We start from the raw sequence: 19,738 nt of genomic DNA, 5'->3' as shown, positions 1-19,738 counted from the left end.
ATTTTTCACCCATGCACAACATGCATATTGACCTTGGACCTGTTGAGCCTCATAACTTGGTAACTATGTGTTATACGCGCAAATTATGTTACATTTTTGTGATCTTTAGACCCAGACAAATAATTTGACATGTTTTAGTTAATTTGGAGCATGTTTAATTTTTGCCCCTGTATGATCACTTTTGGGGGTTGGGGTCTTTATTTAGGGTAACGGGGTTCCAATATAGCTTGCCAGATAAAAGTTTTGAATTCAGCATGTCCGAATTAATCAAAATAATTTGGTTGCCAGCTTTTACACGAACTTGCCGCTTGATGCTTAAATAAGCACATAATTTTTATTTCCAAAATAAATTTTAGAACCAGTCATACTGCAGTTACTGTCCGTTTTCCTATACACAATACACAGTGCTTTTTCCCATTGACGCGTGACCTCTACAAATAGCCCTACGTTAAAAGTATGGGGATATGACTAGTTAACGTCGCTGTGTGAAAAATAACCGGCCAATATTAAAAGTACTCTTCTAAAGTTCTAGAAAATATAGTTTTTAACATGTCCTAAATTTTAGCTAATTTAGATGTTTGGAAATATTCGTACTTTGGTGTTTTAGTTAATGTTATAGGTAATAGTACATTGCCTAGTTAACGTCGCTGTGTGAAAAATAACCGGCCAATATTAAAAGTACTCTTCTAAAATTCTAGACAATATAGTTTTGTAACATGTCCTAAATTTTTAGCTAATTTAGGTGTTTGGAGAGGGTCGCACTTTTGTGTTTTAGGAAGGATATGTAAACGACAGATAACACCAAAAATATGAAGAAATTATTTCCAAACCGTGTTAAGTCAACAATCATTATGTTGCTCATTTTCAAGAATGCTAGTTTACAAAAAGCAGGCCATTGTCTCATTTCGTGAACAAAGGTACACATACCATTGTTTCCTTTCGTTTCCTTTATAATCGGTTACCCAACTGAAGCTATAATACCAGCTTTATTGCGATATCGCACGTGAAAACAGACACATGTGCACAACCAGAGAAGATCCGATTTAATCAGTTGAGCTGTTTCAATGAGTGTTATCTTGGTTTAATAGCTTTTAATGGGGTTTAAGTCCTGCAAAGGACGAGATGAATTCTACTGTAGACATGACTGCATCATGTCTATAACCTTAAATGCGAAGCTCATCGGTGACCAAAGGGTGGTCTTAACCCTGGAATTACGGAAACTTGTGGCCCTTATAACTTCTTCTAAATTGTTGGTCTAAAGTATATAAAAGTATACATATTTAGAATGGAAATGACTTGATGAATCCATCTGCGAGGCCAAATTTGGGCAAAAATGCTCAGTTTTTTGACCCGAATTATTTCAGCCACCGTAACAAAACATTTCTTGAGTAATTTTTTTATTAACTTTTAAAAACTAGATAAAAATATCTAGTAACGTTTTTTTTATTTATTTTTATTTTGACCAACTTTTTATTTTTATTTTTTTGCCCCCAAAATGGTTAGAAAATATTCAATTTTGCCCCCAAACCATAAAAAGCCTGATTTTCACCCAAATTTCAAATATATATTTTTTTTTATTCCAATCAATTTAGTGTCACAATGTCACAGAAGCTAACAAAAAGTTACATTCATGTGCCAGAGAAAACGCCGTTTTCGGGTAAGAGCATTGGGCAGAGATTCAACGAAGTGGCTAATCAGAACCCGGACAAAGAGATGTATATATTTTATGCAGATAAGGAACGAAAAACGTTCAGACAAATGCAAGAAGAAGTAAGTATAATGTTGATTTGTCAGTCTCACTGTCACACAAAAATGTATTTATATACATTATTTATCAGAATGATCATTTGTCCCATATACGCTGCATGTATACTGCGCCAATAAAGTATCCTTACAGTTGGAAAAATAATCACAATTTCAAAACTAAACAATATTGAGGTAAATTTGTTATTTTAATAGATGCCCTATCTAATCCTGCACATTATGACACCACATTGAATCCAATGTGACCTCAAGAAGTAAAGTTACAAGCAATTGAATAGACGAAGGTCCAGTTTTAAAAGTGACAAACTGGCCTATACAAGGCGCAAAAGATTCCAACAAGCCGCAACAAAGAGACAACACAGTTTCTTCAATGAAGCATTATTTAAAGCAGTTTTTATTTCAGTTTTTACTTCTCTGTACTTTTCATAACTTTCATTTTATTTGTCAGTTCTTTTGTTTCAGTTTTCTTTTGTTCCTTTTGTTTTAAATTAAAGCCAAACGCATAAATCAGCCATTCACCACTCTCAAACCAGATTTCTAGTCTGTGGAGTTTTGAATAGGCCAGCTTGTCACTTTTAAAACTGGACCTTCGTCTAATCAAATGCTTGTAACTTTGCTTCTGGAAGTCACATTGGATTCAATGTGGTGTCATAATGTGCAGGATTAGATAGTGCATCTATTAAAAAAACAAATTTACCCCAATATTGTCCAATTTGGAAATTGTGATTATTTTTCCAAATGTAAGGATACTTTATTGGCGCAGTATATTTGGAATGCCTTACCTGCACATTAGCTATCCTGGTCCCAACCCGTCAGCTTTATATAATTAGATTTCTGATAATGCTTTAATTGTCGCCTTCATCATGTTCATACGCGGAATGGACCACTATGATCGTATCAGCAATTTATGTTCATTGTGCTGAGGCCCTTGCGATATCAAACTCGACCATTATTTTGCGTGTTTTAAAAAATAAATTCAAAACAGAGTCAGCAGTTTGCCGGCGGTTTGCTGAAGTTGGGTTTGAAGAAAGGAGATACTCTCGGAATTTGGGGTGGAAATCATTACGAGTGGCTACTGGCATACCTAGCCTCACTGCAAATTGGTGTCATCACGGTGAGTAGAGACGTTTTTTTTTGGTTGGGGCGTGTCGTGGTGGGTGTGTGGGGTGGGGGGGGGGGCGGGTGTGTGGGTGTGTGTGTGGTGTAGGTACCTTTGTAAGGGTGTGTGTGAGAGGGAAAAGAGAAAGAAAGAAAGAATGTTAAAAGTGCCCGCACCGCTCCTTGTCCATGGCCCCCGAGGCTCTTGCTACGCCCCTGGGGATATGAGACATATCCCTGATTAGACTTGATGAATTGTTGTATCGTGCCTCCTAAATCGCATTACTCGTCGATGGTCGATAGACGTCCCAATAAATCGGACTTAGTCACCGGTCAGTTCTACAGAATAGATCTCCAAGGCTAACGATGGTTAACTATGGAAACATGTTAAAGGACATCAAGAACATTTTCTAAGTTATTTATTTTGAGCTCTTTCGAGACGAGTAATGGATATATTCTGTAGATTTAGGTTTTGTCTGTGACTGCTAATGTGAGGCCGTCGTAGGTCGTACGGGGCTCAAACTCGGTGGGTGGGTGTAGTTCTGTACTGGCAAGAAGATGTTCATGTTCGTTAAGTCATCCGACCCCGGGGCCCCCCTCCCAGGGGTCATTTGAGGACAAATGACTAAAAACTGTCATATGGGCATGAAACTAGGTTGTACGAGGCTCAAACTCGGTGGGTGGGTGTAGTTCTGTCCTGGCAAGAAGTTTATGTTCGTTAAGTCATCCGACCCCTGCCCCCCCGGGGGTCATTTGAGGTAAAATGACTAAAAACTGTCATATGGGCATGAAACTAGGTCGTACGGGGCTCAAACTCGGTGGGTGGGTGTAGTTCTGTCCTGGCAAGAAGATGTTTATGTTCGTTTTAAAGTCATCTGACACCGGGGTTCGCTCCCAGGGGTCATCTGAGGTCAAATTACTAAAAAGTGTCGTATGGGCATGAAACTTGGTAGGTACAGTCAACATTTAAAACAACATTTTTGAAGGTCATTTTGGGGTCATCCAAGGTCACCACGGGTCATCTGAGGTCAAATTAGTAAAAACTCATACATGGGCATGAAACTTGGTGGGTACAGTCAACATTTAGAGTTATAAGTTTAGATCATTTTGGGGTCATCCAAGGTCACCCAGGGGTCATCTGAGGTCAAATTACTAAAAACTGTCGTATGGGCATGAAACTTGGTGGGTACAGTCAACATTTAGAGCCAAATTTTTGGAAGGTCAGTTTGGGGTCGCCAGGGGTCATCTGAGGTCAAATTAGTAAAAACTGTCATATGGGCATGTCACCATCACCATCGCGCCCAGCCGAGAACCGCCAAATATGGTAAACGCCTAGTCTATTTTAAAACTGATGCATCAATGACTCATGTTCATCATGTCATTATTGTATCATTCTCACATAGGCCTACATTAGGAAATGAATTTGGAGAATAGAAGCCTTGCATGTGACATATCATCCCTTAAATATGGCGGACTACTCAAATGCATTCAACAAAAGCATGATTGCAATCAAATAGGTTGATGACAACATTTGATTGAATGGACTGCACTCCGCCATAACAACGGTGAAGGACACCGGCTCAAATCCTTTGTTTGGAGCCAATCGATAATTTCATGCAGGGCCTCTATACTTTCTGTTAATAAAATACTATGCTGACCTCACACTCCAGTAATTTCAGATCATTGAGCTCTGTAATACATCAAAGAATGTCTTCCAATTCATGAAAACAAATAGATAATCTGCATATCGGATTAAAAGCTTGAGGCATTTCAATTGCAAGGCCCATTACTGAGAACAGGCTATTGGCGAGTTAAAAAATAGGCGAGTTAGAAAAAGGCGAGTTAAAATGGCGAGTTACCCCCTGCAGTGTTTTCCGTAAAGTCCATGCGGCGAGTTGTGAATTTCCGGAAAGTCCATGCGGCGAGTTATGAATTTCCGGAAAGTCCATGCGGCGAGTTGTGAATTTCCAGCAAGTCCATGTGGCGAGTTGTGAATTTCCGGAAAGTCCACGCGGCGAGTTGTGAATTTCCGGAAAGTCCACGCGGCGAGTTGTGAATTTCCGGAAAGTCCATGTGGCGAGTTGTGAATTTCCAGAAAGTCCAAGATTTTGAACCAAAAATGCAGTTTTGGTCAAAATTCAAAACTGATTATTTAAAAAAATTGATACCATTAATGTATTCTTTGACTCATGTCCGTTCTATAATTATACTTGCTTGTTTATCACATTTTGTTTACATTTTTCATGGTACATAAAATAGTTGAGTAACTGTTGGGACTTCATCATAGTGTTACTGTAACTCGCCACCTGGACTTCATAGTGTTACTGTAACTCGCCACCGGGACTTCATAGTGTTGCTGTAACTCGCCACCGGGACTTCATAGTGTTACTGTAACTCGCCACTGGGACTTCATAGTGGTACTGTAACTCGCCACCGGGACTTCATAGTGTTACTGTAACTCGCCACTGGGACTTCATAGTGTTACCCATGGGAATATCTAAAAATAGCCTGACTCTGTGGGGGGTAACTCGCCTTTACCTAACTCGCCTTTACCTAACTCGCCCATATTGTAACTCGCCTAAAACATGCTCTCCCCATTACTTATACACCAACAACAACATAGGCCTACAAGTGTATATAATGTAGCATGTGCACACATTATCATGTTGTGGATGGTGAATCAAGCTGCAGTGCCTACACATTCCCAAATAAATGCAGTGACCAACTGGTGTTCACTCATGATTGACGTACTGATCATTATGTATGATTTAAACTCATAGGTTTTGGCAATTTGGGAGGGGGTGGGTTCAAAATGACCCCATAGGATTAATCGGTGGTAAAAATTTCAAAAATTGCTCAAATACCCCTTTCAAATATATCAAATTAAATAAATAAATAAATAAATAAATAAATAAATAAATAAATAAATAAATAAATAAATAAATAAATAAATGAAAAAAAAAATCATAATAACCATTGCTGGCAGGCGGATTCGAACCAACGATATTGATATTACCAGTCTGATGCTCTAACACTGAGCTATGCCATAATCTAGTAATGAGGGTCGAGTTTTTAGCGTATACAGTGTTTGTCTGTGATAATGCCGCCTTGTGAAATAAATAAATATAAAATCTCAATTTTTAATTTAAATTTATTTGATAATTTTCTAACCTATATTTTCTTTAGAGCAGGGACAAATATTTCCCCTTTTATCCAATTTGGCCGCTAAATAAGAATCTACTTCTTTTATTACTGATTTAATTCCGCGATTTGTTCCATTACGCAATATCAAAGATTAATGTCAAGCATCTCACAACAGATATTTAGTTGGCTTAGTGGTTTTGCACAGTGCTTTTTAACCGGGAGGTACCGAGATCGATTCCCACCTCTGCCTGCAATTTTTTTTCAAGACTGGGAAATAATAACCTGACATTCGCCGCTGACATTCGTACTGCAGAAGCGGAGTTGTAACTTGTTAAACTTTGCTCCTTCCGTAAAAGGGTACATTATTTTGGCACTACATTATTTCTTTTTTTTCCACATTGCTGGTATTAAATATCAAATGGTCATAATTGGCGGTCACTTCAAATCATCGCCAACTGAACGAGCTTCAGGAATGTCCTCTCATTGTTAATTATTGGTTAACCCACCACTTGAACAGGATTTAACCAAAGCAAACAAAGACTTAAACTTTTTTACGAATGCTATACATAAGTATAAGCTTATTATCCTCTTCAACAATAGGATTAAAGATTGGTGCTTGACTGGAATTACGTGCTAGTGTCATGGGTTATTGTTAAAAGGCAATAAGGTGTGTAATTGCAATATTTCCTCTGAATAGGAAAGACTCTCTACATCGAACCATGGATGCTGGTGGTTCGAATTAAGCCCGATCCTGACTCCACTTCGCAGCGGTATGCGATGCTGCGATGCTTTTAAACATCTCAGCATCCCGCGATGAAATTAAAATGTACAGGTGGAGTCAGTATCGGGCTTTAGGAATCCAAACCCAATTCGAAATGATGCGCTTGAGAATTCAACAATATAAATAATGGTAGCTCTATTATAATACACATTGATGATAAAATTCCAAAATATAATACGTTTTCTGTCTTTGCTTGTCACGTGGTAGGCCTATGTTGAAGTTGCGATTATATTTTTAAATAAGTTTCAAATGAATAACAACAAGACAAGTGGCCGAGTGGTCTTAGGCGCTAGGCTCATAGAGTATAAGCCGTGCGCCGTGAGTTCGAGCCCCGCTTCTGCCGAACTTTAAAAGAAGTAAATTAAAATTTTATTTTAATTTTAATTTCATATATCCATTACTCGTCGATACTCGAAAGAGCGAAATAAATAACTTAGAAAATTTTCTTGATGTCCTTTAACATGTTTCCATAGTTAGCTATGGTTAGCCATGGAGATCTATTCTGTAGAACTGACCGGTTTATTGGGACGTCTATCGACCATCTACGAGTAATGGTATAGGTAGCTTCCATAAGGCAGACTTGTACCCGAGTCCAGCTTGTCCGAGTCCGAGCCGAGCCGAGTCCAGTTGTATCCGAGTCCGAGCCAAGTCCGAGTCCTTTTGTGTCCGAGTCCGGACTCGAGTCCAAATCCGGGGGTGCCGGGTCCGAGCCAAGTCCGAGTCCAACAAAAATAAGACGCGAGTCCGGACTCGAGTCCGGTCAGAGTCCATTCCCGGTGGGGGGGGGGGGGTCATTCAACTTTAATGTGACATGTATCTGCCTACTGGCATTGCTTAGTAGGAGCCTATTTGTATAAAAATGGGTCATTGGGTATAACAAATTGGAAAGGGGGTAATTGGGTATAAAAATTTTGAAAGAAGGGGTCATTTGGTATAACAATTAACATTTTGAAAAAATGGATCATAAGAAATGGAGCAAAATTTTATATTTTGTTTCTAATTAAAAATTTACAAAATAAATTTGCTGAAAAAAGACAATTTCAAAGATTCCACATAATTTTATGGCATTTTGATGATAAAATTGTAGAAAAACAAGGTCATTGGTCAAAGGTCACTCACTACACCACACCACACACCACTCTCCTTATACACTCCCACCCTACCAAACCCCACCCCACCAAACCCCACCCCAGTGCACCTCACACAGTTGACATTTCAAGGACTCAACCCAAGTCAACCAACCAGCCATACACACAATGGTAAAATCGACATGTATCAGATCATCAAATCACCTGTATCAGACAGCAGTCACGTGGGGATATTTGTGTGTGTGTGGCACACTACATGTAAACTCTTGTACCCAGAGACAAGAGAAGCATACAAGTCATGTAAATGAATTGCAATGTATTCAAATACATTACATAAAAATAACATCATCATCATCGTCATCATCATCATCACCTTCGTCATCATCGTTATCATCATCGTCATAATAATAATAATAATACTAGCAGAAATTCACCATTAATTCTAAACATCTTTTCAAAATTGTCCCACACAAATGTGCAGTGCCAGTGAGTAGTGAACACACACAAACTACAGCACCCTACGCCCTATGTTTTAGTACCAATTTACTGAGTGGGAGCCGAGATGTAGGGTCCAGTGTGCATGTTTCTCTCTTTCAAGAGTTTTAATGGATTGGAAAGTTCCATGAAAGAACTCTTCGATATTTTTTATAGTGCAAATATTTAATAAAATTATGCATTTACATGTAATTAATTATCAATTATTTCATTTTAAATGATAACAATACATGTAATATGATTCTGCTAAGTGACAGATAAATCTAAATAATTTGGTGGATATGTAGGATATATGACAGATCACAGATTTGACAGCCCCCAATTAATTTGGAAAATGGCCAAATAAGTAAAGTCAACAAATTTGAGATCTATTTTGACATTTTTAGATAATCATTTCACATTTGACATGGATTTAATTGGACTGGACTCGGACTGGACTCGGCTTCGAGTCCGAGTCCTTTTGTGTCCGAGTCCGAGCCGAGCCGAGTCTTTTTGTGTCCGAGTCCGAGCCAAGTCCGAGTCCAACAAAAAGTGGACTCGAGTCGGACTCGAGTCCGAGTCCGGACTCGAACGATACATCACTGCCATAAGGCCACTAAAGCCTAGCATGATAGTCGGACGTTTTGACACAGACACAACGCATAATTTTCCGCCAGTGTTTTCCGCAACAACTAAAAAGGTTAATGAGAAAATTGCTGGGAACAAGGTATATTTCCATAATAGACTTTAAATAGTATTTTTCATTTGCGCATAATCTAGCAGTTGATGTTGTTGTTATCTATGCCCGTGCAACGGGGCATATATATTGTATTTGTTGTGTTTAGTCTTCTCCTTCGTCTTCGCCTTCTTCTCCTTCTCCTTAAGACCACTTCTTTACACTCCTCTAGCTCACGAACTGAAGTAGACTCGGGGCCCATACTTGATACAATGCTGGCCCATGACCCCTAGAAAATTCCTAAGGTACCCCGTCCTCAGAGGTCAAAGGTAACCGGCTACAGGGGGAAATATGTGTACAATTTGAAATAGCTCTAGCTCAAGAACTACAGCACCCACAGGGTTCATACTTAGAACAATGACAGCACATGACACTTAGATATTTCCGTGATAGCCTCGATCCCAGAGGTCAAAGGTCCGATGCTACAGGGAGCAATATGTATAAAATTGAGCTAATTAGCATAAAAATACTAAAATCTTGTTCAAAGTGTATCGTCATTGGTACCAAAATGTGGCAAATTTCATGAGCAACAGCATGTATGAGCTTTATTTTTTCATTGGACGCGTTTTTAGTTATATGCAAATTAGCTAATTAGCATAAAAATACTCAAATGTTGTCCAAAGTGTATCGTCATTGGTTTCAAAATGTGGCAAATTGCATAAACAACAACCTATAGGAGCTTTATTTTTTCATTGGACGCTTCTGTTTTGAGTTATATACAAATTAGCTAATTAGCATAAAAATGCTCAAAATGTTGTCCAAAGTGTATCGTCCTTAGTACCAAAATGTTGCAAATATAATGAAGGGGTGCTAGGGTGGGTCAAGGGTAGTCTTTGTCAAAGACTGACTCGAGATAGTGTCGGACTCGCGATCAAGGGGGGTGAGCGTCGAAGCCGCGATGAGCCGCGAAGCGGCGAATTCGAGCCGCGAAGCGGCGAGTACGAGCCGCGTGCCCACTATGGTTTCCAAGAGTGTGTGGTTCCCAGTAGTTTCTCTCCCTATAGATAATATAGGTACACGGTCTGTAACACAGACTAGGTCAAGGGGTGTCATGGTGGGTTAAGGTTTGTTATGGTGGAAAACACGGGCATAGATATTCGTGATTGCTCAAACACAGCTGTGCCATCTAGTTGCAATCTGTGCGCGCAGTAAGAAAACAATAATTTGTTTTAAATATTTTGTTTTTCTGATGAGTTACATTTATATGATTTCTATTGGTGTGGTTGTAGCGGTAATGTTGATGATAATAATGATGTTGATGATGATAGTGTTAATGATGTTGATGATGACGATATTAATGATGTTAATGATGATGATGTTGATGATGATGTTAATGATGTTAATGATGATGATGATGATAATGATGATGATGTTGATGATGATGTTAATGATGATGATGATGATGTTGATGACGACGATGACGACGACGATGATGATGATGATAATGATGATGATGTTGATGATGATGTTGATGATGATGATGATGATGACGACGACGATGATGATGATGGTGATGATAATGATGATGATGTTGATGATGATGTTAATGATGATGATGATGATGATAATGATGATGATGTTGATGACGACGACGACGATGATGATGATGATGATGATGATGATGATGATAATGATGATGATGTTGATGATGATGATGATGATGATGATGATGATGATGATGATGATGATGATGATGATGATGGTGATGATGGTGATGATGATGATGGATAATACTAATGATGTCAGATGATTATTATGATCGTGTTGATGATGATGAAAAAAAGATGTTGATGGCAGTGATGGGTGACTTAATTAAGTATGCAATACATACATACATACATTAAATTCTTATAAGGCGCAATATCCAGTATGATCAAGGCGCCATACAAAATACAACAAATAATACCACATGAAATATAATACAAAGCAAAAATACAAATTCAGATTAAAACAAATGAGTTTTCAGGAGTTTTTTGAAAACTGCAATTGAGCCGGCATTTCTTACATGCTGCGGAAGTGAGTTCCAAAGTGATGGGCCTGCAACAGAGAAGGCTTGTTCACCTATACATTTCTTACTAAATGGTATTGCAAGAAGAGTCTTGTCTGTTGCAGACGGTGTAACCGGAGCCGTTGAAGGACGATTTATGTGAGCAAGTAAGTTGGCAAGATATTCAGGACCACAGTCATAAAGTCTTAAATTGAATACGTTTTGTGACCGGTAACCAGTGCAGTTTTTTCAGAAGAGGTGCCGGTGATGGACTATCGAGTCTGGATTCATCTTCACCCCCCCTCCCTCCACCCCTCACGCACCCACCCAGTCAATGTTGTTTTGCTGAGACAGGAACGGACAATTAGTCTAGTGTTTGCTCCAACATTGATTGGGGGAGGTGGGGTTGCAGGCAATATGGAACATTAATGTTTGCCACTCATGTCACTTGTAATGTTTAAACAAAACGCAGATATCAAATACCCTGCTCACTTTTCAGGTTTATTTTGCTTAGCACATGTGCTATGAGCCAAAAAAGACATCATCTCCAAAGACACAGTTCAGAAACCTCGAGGCCTCCATTCAACAAGAAAGTTAACCTGAAGTTGTGGAGTATAATGTGCTTATACCCAATACGTTCAGAGGTCAATTTATGGGTGCATATCATCTGTCATTGTCATTGTCATCATCATCATCATCATCATCATCATCATCATCATCATCATCGTCGTCGTCGTCATCATCGTCGTCGTCGTCGTCGTCGTCATCGTCGTCGTCGTCGTCGTAGTCGTAGTCGTCGTCATTGTAATCATCATCATCATCATCATTACCTGAACAACACCTCATTACCACACCAACAAAATAATTATAGTCAGATCAATCAATTTCCTGCAAGTATCATGTTTTAATCGCAATTGCAGTTACAAACACAACTGCTAAATTAAGCTGAAATGAAAACAAAATAGACTCTTAAAGTCTATTTAAAAATAAATTATTATTTGGGCGTTAGTCGCAACGACAGAACTTGTACATATATTTTAGTCTTAAAAAGAGGTACACGGTTGTTTGTTACACCAACTTGTAGAAGATTGCATCTTCCCACACATTTGGTCAAATACCGTAAAGATTCGCCTAATGGCGCACTTGGCTCCTTTGCCTTGAGATAAATTTCATGTGCAATAGAGAGCTTCCTCCTCTGAAATCCCAACAAAAATTAAGGTTCGGTGCCCTTGCCGGTGGGAATTTTGCGGGAGGGCACTTTTAGGTTGTGCATAAAATTTAATCTATGTCAAGAGAGCCCATGGCGCCTTTAGGCGAACCTTTACGGTAGATCATACATTTATTCGAATATCCGGAACAAATTTCCTTTTCTGTTTTTTGTTTAGGTTAATATGAGGATGGACTTTCCGTTGAGTGCTCAGCAAGAAATCATTAAAAGGGTAATGTATTCGCCATAGAAATGATGATGTAACAGAAATAACTACCATAGCAAGATTTTAACAATTTTTGAATATATCGCGCTGCACTAGTACGTTCACACGGTACCTCTGCATTGAACCATAGATGTCGAAGGACGGGAATAAAGACCTGGATCGTAATTCTATAGAATATTCATATCATGCTGATCACTCGCACCTGTAAGATTAGTATCTTTGAAAAGAGCGGTATTGTATTCAATCTATAATTGCAGATATACACACGTGATGAGTGCAACATGCTTGTAGTGCATGGCGATATATTCAAAAATTGTTTAAACATATTGCTATGTTAGTTATAATCCTGTTACATCATCACTTCTACGGCGAATAGCGCAAATAGATAACAATGGCCTATTCCAATTGAAATCCACACTACCCCTGCACACCGACATCGCCTGGCTAATAATTATTTGGTGCAGCAGTGACATTAAAATGAATACACGGGATCGATACACGTGAATTGCTATGCACGATTTTGATATCAGACGAAAATCTTCGGATACTGGGTTATAAAATGATGAATATCTCCCGTAAATGAATTTTTCTCAAGAAACCAGATGTGGTCTCATACACTTGAAAATACGTGTTGAACAGATATGATAGTCGTTAGCGTGCGCTTTGAAAATTTGCCGTGCGCTTTGAACTCAAAATTTGACCAAAACTCTAATTTTATATTGCGTTGGTCCTGTATCATGCATATGGACTACAGCGCGCAGCAGGCTATAGCGGCACTCACTCAAGTGGAGAGTAGTAACCATTGACCGCAATGATGTCGTATACAAGCTTACTCACACAGCGAGAAATCAATTACACCGTCTAGGGCCTATTATCAGTAGCCTTAGTCAGGTCACTTCGCTAATTATACATCTCATAAGGTCCGAATAAAATGGCCATGGTTGGCTGTGGATTCAACCTACCATGGCGATTTATACCATGAAGATATCGGGGCGATGTCACTGTGCCCTGTGGAAGATTTAGCTTAAGTCTTCCACAGAGTGAGTATGAGTTTTGAATAGAATAGACAGTTGGATAACTTCCATTTGAAATACTCACTCCAGCTGTGGAAGATATAGGTAAAGCCATAATACAGGGGGAGTATGGGTTATAAAATGATTAACCCTGACCAATTACATTTGAAAAACATGCTCCCCCTGTGGAAGATATTTCCAAAATCGTCCACAAGGGTAGTGTGGATTTGAACGGGAATAGCCCAATTTACACGTACACAAAATATTGATAATGACTCAAATTGAATCTAAGAATGTGTTTAACTGAAGACAAAACACGTTCACAGATAGATACAGAATATACTCCAACACAACCAAGCTACCTCACTCTATGATCATACTCCACATTCCAGAAAAATACAGCACTAATTTATTAAATAGTATCCTGTTTTGCCAAATGACACATAGCTAAATCCTAATCCTTTAGTTAGTTCTAACTGGCAATAAAAGTCAAATTTTAATATTTTTGCAATTTGAGGGAAAATGGTCCAAAAACATGCAATTTTGCATGTTTTCTTACAATTGTAATCACAAAATTGTAAGACTTGGCACAAGTCTAAGCATTCAAATTTTGAGTATAGGGTAAGAGTTAGCTCATAACTTTAATATTATATGTTATTTTTGCTAATTGGTTATGAAAACGATTGGAAAATGTGTTTTCCCAAAAATTAGAATGCATAACTTAATATTAGTCTTTGTTCAAGTCTTTGGGCTTGATTGTCACAGAATACGAAAAAGGCCGAAAAACGCCCTAAAAATGCATGTTTTTGGCCCTTATTTCCAAAAATTAAAATTTTACTTTCATTGCCAGTTAGGAATAAGTAAAGGAGTAGGATTTAGATATGTTTCATTTGGCAAAACCGGATAATATTTTCAAATAAAAAAATAGTTCTGTATTTTTCTGTAATGGGGAGTAGTTATGGAACGTAGAAGAAGACAAACAAACAAACAAACAGACAAACAGACAATTCAAGAACAACCATCAAAATAATTATCGTCATCATGTCATGAAATTCCATTGTTCCCTCTCTTTCAGCACGGAATGAAAGTGGTCGTTTTAATGAGATCACCGTCTGATATGTGTGACAGAGCCAGCCAAATTATACCGGAGTTACTGACTAATGCTGCCGATAATCTCAATTGCCAAATGTAAGATTAAGGGATGGGGTATGAACGTTTGGACAGTATTTATTGTGGGACATTAGAGCACATCAGACATATCGAATTGCATTCTGAATACGAAGAATGTCCTTCTGATATCAAATAATTTTGATTTTTGAAATTCGCAATGTAATACACATTTTATGGCAAATGATTAAAATTTATATTTTTGATATTTAACAGTACTCGAAGTAAACTTTATAAATCTGATGATTTATACTTAAAGTGTACGTAGGTGGGATGAAAAACCGACGATCAATTGAAAATTTTGACCTTTCGTATTGAAGATATGGATTTTTTCCCAAAACACCAAAAAATGTAGGTCTTTTTGAGGAAAAAATCCATATCTTCAATATGAAAGGTCAAAATTTTCAATTGATCGTCGGCTTTTCCTCCCAGCTACATACACTTTACGAATATATCATTAGATTTATAAAATTTACTTCGAGGACTGTTATATATCAAAAATGTGAAAAATATCAAATTTTAATAATTTGTCATAAAATTTGTATTATATCGTGAATTTCAAAAATAAAAATAATTTGATATCAGAAATACATTCTTCGTATTCAGAATGTAATTCGATATGTCTGATGTGCTCTCATGTCCCACAATAAATACTGTCCAAACGTTCATACCCCATCCCTTAATATAAAAAACTGTGATGATTATTTTTTTTGGGGGAGGGTGGAAAAAGTTACTTAATGAGGTATACAAACCAAAGTAATAATGTGTTGATATGAATGTTAAGTTTTTTCACGGCAGTGAAATCATGGAAATGATGCCACTTGCCCCACATCTCATATGCACAGTTTATCCCTTACATATCCTGTGTCATGAATAGGTATTGTATCCTAACAGTCTTGTGGTTAAGAGGCTAGGAAATAATTCCTAATATCTCATACCCTAGTTTGTATGCCTTATCTAATCCTGCCTCACATGACAAGGACTAAATTCGCCCTTAAATTTGGCAGTGAGTCTCTTCAGCGTAGGAATTTTTTAGCCTTTTTATAAACATGTTTGCAATTGGCTTATAGCCATCACATGCTGACAATCAAAATAACTGATTGGTTAATCAAAGCTCATGGTCATAATACTGAATGTTTACTTTGTGATTAGGCCTATTTGTATGCAGCAAGCTACAATGGGCGATTTACTTCAGAAAAACCACATTGCACAAAACTAAGTTCATTGTCTATAGTTAATTGAATGTTTATTGACTCTGCTAATTACCCAGCAATGTGTGTATAAACCTGTATAATATATTTTCTGTTACAAAATAATAATTGGTGTTCATAAAACCAGGCCTATGAGACCATATCCCTGATGAGACAAATATCCCTGACAAAAGCTAGCAAGACCAAGACTAGCTGTGTAATTTGTTTACTTTAGTGATAAGGCATCTTGCATCTGTATAGAAAATCTACCAAAAAAACGTTGACAACGTAAAGAAATCAGCAAGTTAAAAAACCCACCTGGGCTCACTTTTTGAAACTTGGTCCCATTTGTAACTGATTTAAACATATTTATATAAATTTTAAACATATCCAGAAGTGTTATGTATCTTTAATGTACAGATGCGATATTAATTTGTAAGCTTTCTGGAACGACCTGAAAGGTTATTATCTTGTTCTTGCATGGTAAGCCAATATGTTATTATTTATAATAATGATTGAATTAAACGAATAACAAGTAGGCTTGTAATCTTGTTGGAAACGCTGTATTCAGTTGAAATAAAATAAAAACACTGATTTGCTGTTGGTGTTCAAAATGAGACCAAGTTTCAAAAAGTGAGCCGGGATGGGTTTTTTTAAGCTTGCGGATTTAGTTACGTTGGGAACGTGTTTTTGGTAGATTTCTTTTCTTTTTATGAATGTAGCCAAGCAGCTCCAAGCTTGGAAAGTCATCAGCTTACGAAGTGCTCTATAAAACAAAAAATAGATGTTTGAAGTTGCTATTCTTGATTCATGACAATAAATAGGCCCTAATTAAACAAAACTTTATCAGTCATTTATTTTTAAAACTTGCTCGTCACGCGTGACTGTAATGTTAAGAGCCCTGGGGTTAAGAGGCGTATACAATGATCAATATACATTTTAATACTAGTATACTTTAATTAAAATTCAAGGCAACGTAAATATGTAAAGAAAATATAAATATGAACAACACACACCCAATGTTGACAATGCCAGAGAGACACAGAGAGTAAGTCCGATTTAGGCCTACTTCAAGTTGGAACTGGTAAATGCGCATATATTTAAGCCTATACTAAATGCCCCGACTAGGCATGATAATCGTGTTTTAATGTTTGTAGTTCTTTGTAGCCCTGCGGGGCAATCTACTTGGCTATCCGAATTTCGCGGTTTGTGATTCTTTGTAGCCCCTCGGGGCAACCTAGTTGGATATTCCTATTAAGCGGCGGTTGTCGGCAATCTTTCGTGGTTTGTTGTTTTCATCAAGCCCTGCCCTCTATCGGGAGCTAATTTATAGTATAAGCTTGTTAGATATCCATATTTCGTGGTTTGTGGTTCTTTGTAGCCCTGTGGGACAATCTAGTTGCATATCCAAATTTCGCGGTTTGTGGTTCTTTATAGCCTTGCGGGGCAATATAGTTGGATATCAATATTGAGCGGCAGTTGTTGGCGATCTTTCGCGGTTTGTGGTCTTAATTTGTTGGACATCCATATTTCGCGGTTTGTGGTTCTTTATAATCGATAGGCCTGCGTGCAATCTAGTTGGATATCCAAATTTCGCGGTTTGTGGTTCTTTGTAGCCCTGCGGGGCAATCTAGTTGGATATCCCTATTAAGCGGCGGTTGTCGGCGATCTTTCGCGGTTTGTGATTTTAATTTCCTTATCAAGCCCTGCCCTCTATCGGGAGCTAATTTATAGTTTAAGCTTGTTGGATATCCATATTTCGTGGTGTGTGATTCTTTGTAGCCCTGCGGGGCAATCTAGTTGGATATCCAAATTTCGCGGTTTGTGGTTCTTTATAGCCCTGTGGGGAAATCTAGTTGGATATCAATATTCAGCGGCAGTTGTTGGCGATCTTTCGCGGTTTGTGCTTTTAATTTGTGAGAATTTATAATATTTATTCCAAATATAATTTCAGACTGAGCTGTGAACAGAGCAACTGATAAATGTGTTTTAAATGACGGAGATGTCATGATAGTCAGGCATGGTGAAAGCATTTGGATGGTGAAAGTAGGCCCTAGGCCTAGGCCTAAAAATCAAACATGTTTGTTTGATGAAAAAAAATATAATATCACAATAGCAATGGATGTTCGAAATGGTGTTATTCTTGATTTATGACAATAAAATGATTAATAAAACGTTTGAAAAAAAGTGGTGGGAAGTTTCGAACTTGAGCAAAAATTCATCAATGGATTAGAAGTCCATGGCCTTAACCGCTTCGCCACGGGGACGTCCCGATATAATGACGTGTGAAAGTGGAGTATTTATTAATATGAATGTATGCTGTGGTCCGGAAAGAATAAAAGAATTGTGAAAAACTTTTTTTGGCGAATGGGATCCAGAATTTGTATGTAGGGTATCTAGGAAAATGCTAGGGTATATTTGAAAGTGAATCTCAAAAAGTAGTGCGCCAGTGACAGCCATGTATGGCTGTAGCAGTGTCGAAAGATTCTGGATATCAGTATGATTAGCTATGATTTGCCACTAATTTTGGCTATGAAATACCGCGTGAAATGAAGCAAGAATGTTTGTTTATTATCAAACAATCGGATTGACTCTAAGATTGGTGTAACTTTTTGAATTAATGAGTTATTAAAATATTACACTTTGGACAGTAAATAAGATTTAGCATGGTTTTAGATGTATTTTGTACCCAGCGAAAAATATCATAGAACAATAGCGTTTTGTTTCGTGTAAATATAGTCCCGCGGTGCATTTGTTTATTCTTCATTTTCAGTCGTTTTTTTAAAATTTGCTGGTCATGCTACCGCATGACTCTTTTATTATATCCAACAAATTTAAGATATTGCCAACATGCAATAATAGTGGACATTTTGATACAATTTTCTTTGTTCCCCGTAGGTGGCTTAAAAACGTTTATGCGAAATGAGATCCTTTAGGTGGCTTAAAAACCTAAATGCAAAATGAGGTTTAAACAAGAAATGTCTTTAAAAAGACAATGCCACGGATGAAGACCATGTTTCATAATTTGCCTTGATCATGTTGATAGTCCATAATATGCTGGTAATTTGTTTTATGTGTAAACTAATTACCAGATGGGACATATGGGTATTTATTGGTAAATACCACCAAGGATATAGGAAATACAAATTTACTCTTAAAATGTGTGCTAAGTATATCTAATTCAGAATTCTATAACAAAAATCTCCATGCATATTAATCCAAGCAAGTTTCCTGACAATCCGACATTCAATATTCAGTTGATAATCTGGAAAATGAACAGCAGACCTCAGATGACCTTGACATGACCTCGAATATGTTTGGCGCTTAATGGTGATCACATCCACCACGTTTCATGAAATGCTCAATTGACCACATGCATATGACCTTGACATGACTTTAAATTGTGGGCGCTCAATTGTAATAACATCAAGTAAAGTTTCACAACAATCTATGACATTTATCGCGATTACATCTACCATGTTTCATGACAGTCCAAAAGACCATCAATAATGGGACATGCACCTTCAACAACAAACCAAACATAAACTCCTAATTCGTCAATATCTTAAGTTATTAATGTTTCTTTTTGATTAAATTACTGTAAACTTAAAGTAAACAAGTTGCCAATCACAAATTGACGCATAAAAAGCATTCAAAGCTATGTATACAGAAAAATAAAAATTTTTGACCAAAAAGTTCATAACTGGCTGTATTTCTCAATGAAGATAAAAAAGTAAAAACATGTCCGCTTGAAGTATAACTAACCAGTCTGTGTTCCAGATATTAAAACAAGAGAAATGATCGATTGGTTTTTGGATTTTACCAAAATGTCTTGGGGACTTACTTTTTGGGAAGCAGGTTAC

General features: G+C 37.5%; 1 protein-coding gene across 1 annotated transcript in view; it reads left to right on the top strand.

Annotated features, from left to right (window-relative positions):
• Positions 1 to 1,599: 1,599 nt before the first annotated feature.
• Positions 1,600 to 19,738, top strand: part of LOC140145346 (medium-chain acyl-CoA ligase ACSF2, mitochondrial-like) — a 60,963-nt gene continuing 42,824 nt past the window's right edge. The window contains exons 1-4 of the mRNA XM_072167097.1: positions 1,600 to 1,770; positions 2,750 to 2,878; positions 12,458 to 12,511; positions 14,594 to 14,706. Coding sequence (XP_072023198.1) covers positions 1,600 to 1,770; positions 2,750 to 2,878; positions 12,458 to 12,511; positions 14,594 to 14,706 — 467 coding nt within the window. The remainder of the gene's footprint in view (positions 1,771 to 2,749; positions 2,879 to 12,457; positions 12,512 to 14,593; positions 14,707 to 19,738) is intronic.

The sequence above is a fragment of the Amphiura filiformis genome, unplaced genomic scaffold (assembly GCF_039555335.1).
Source record: "Amphiura filiformis unplaced genomic scaffold, Afil_fr2py scaffold_229, whole genome shotgun sequence".
Taxonomy (NCBI): Eukaryota; Metazoa; Echinodermata; class Ophiuroidea; order Amphilepidida; family Amphiuridae; genus Amphiura; species Amphiura filiformis.
The sequence above is the reverse complement of the archived record's forward strand: the minus strand, read 5'-3'. Positions and strand labels throughout refer to the sequence as shown.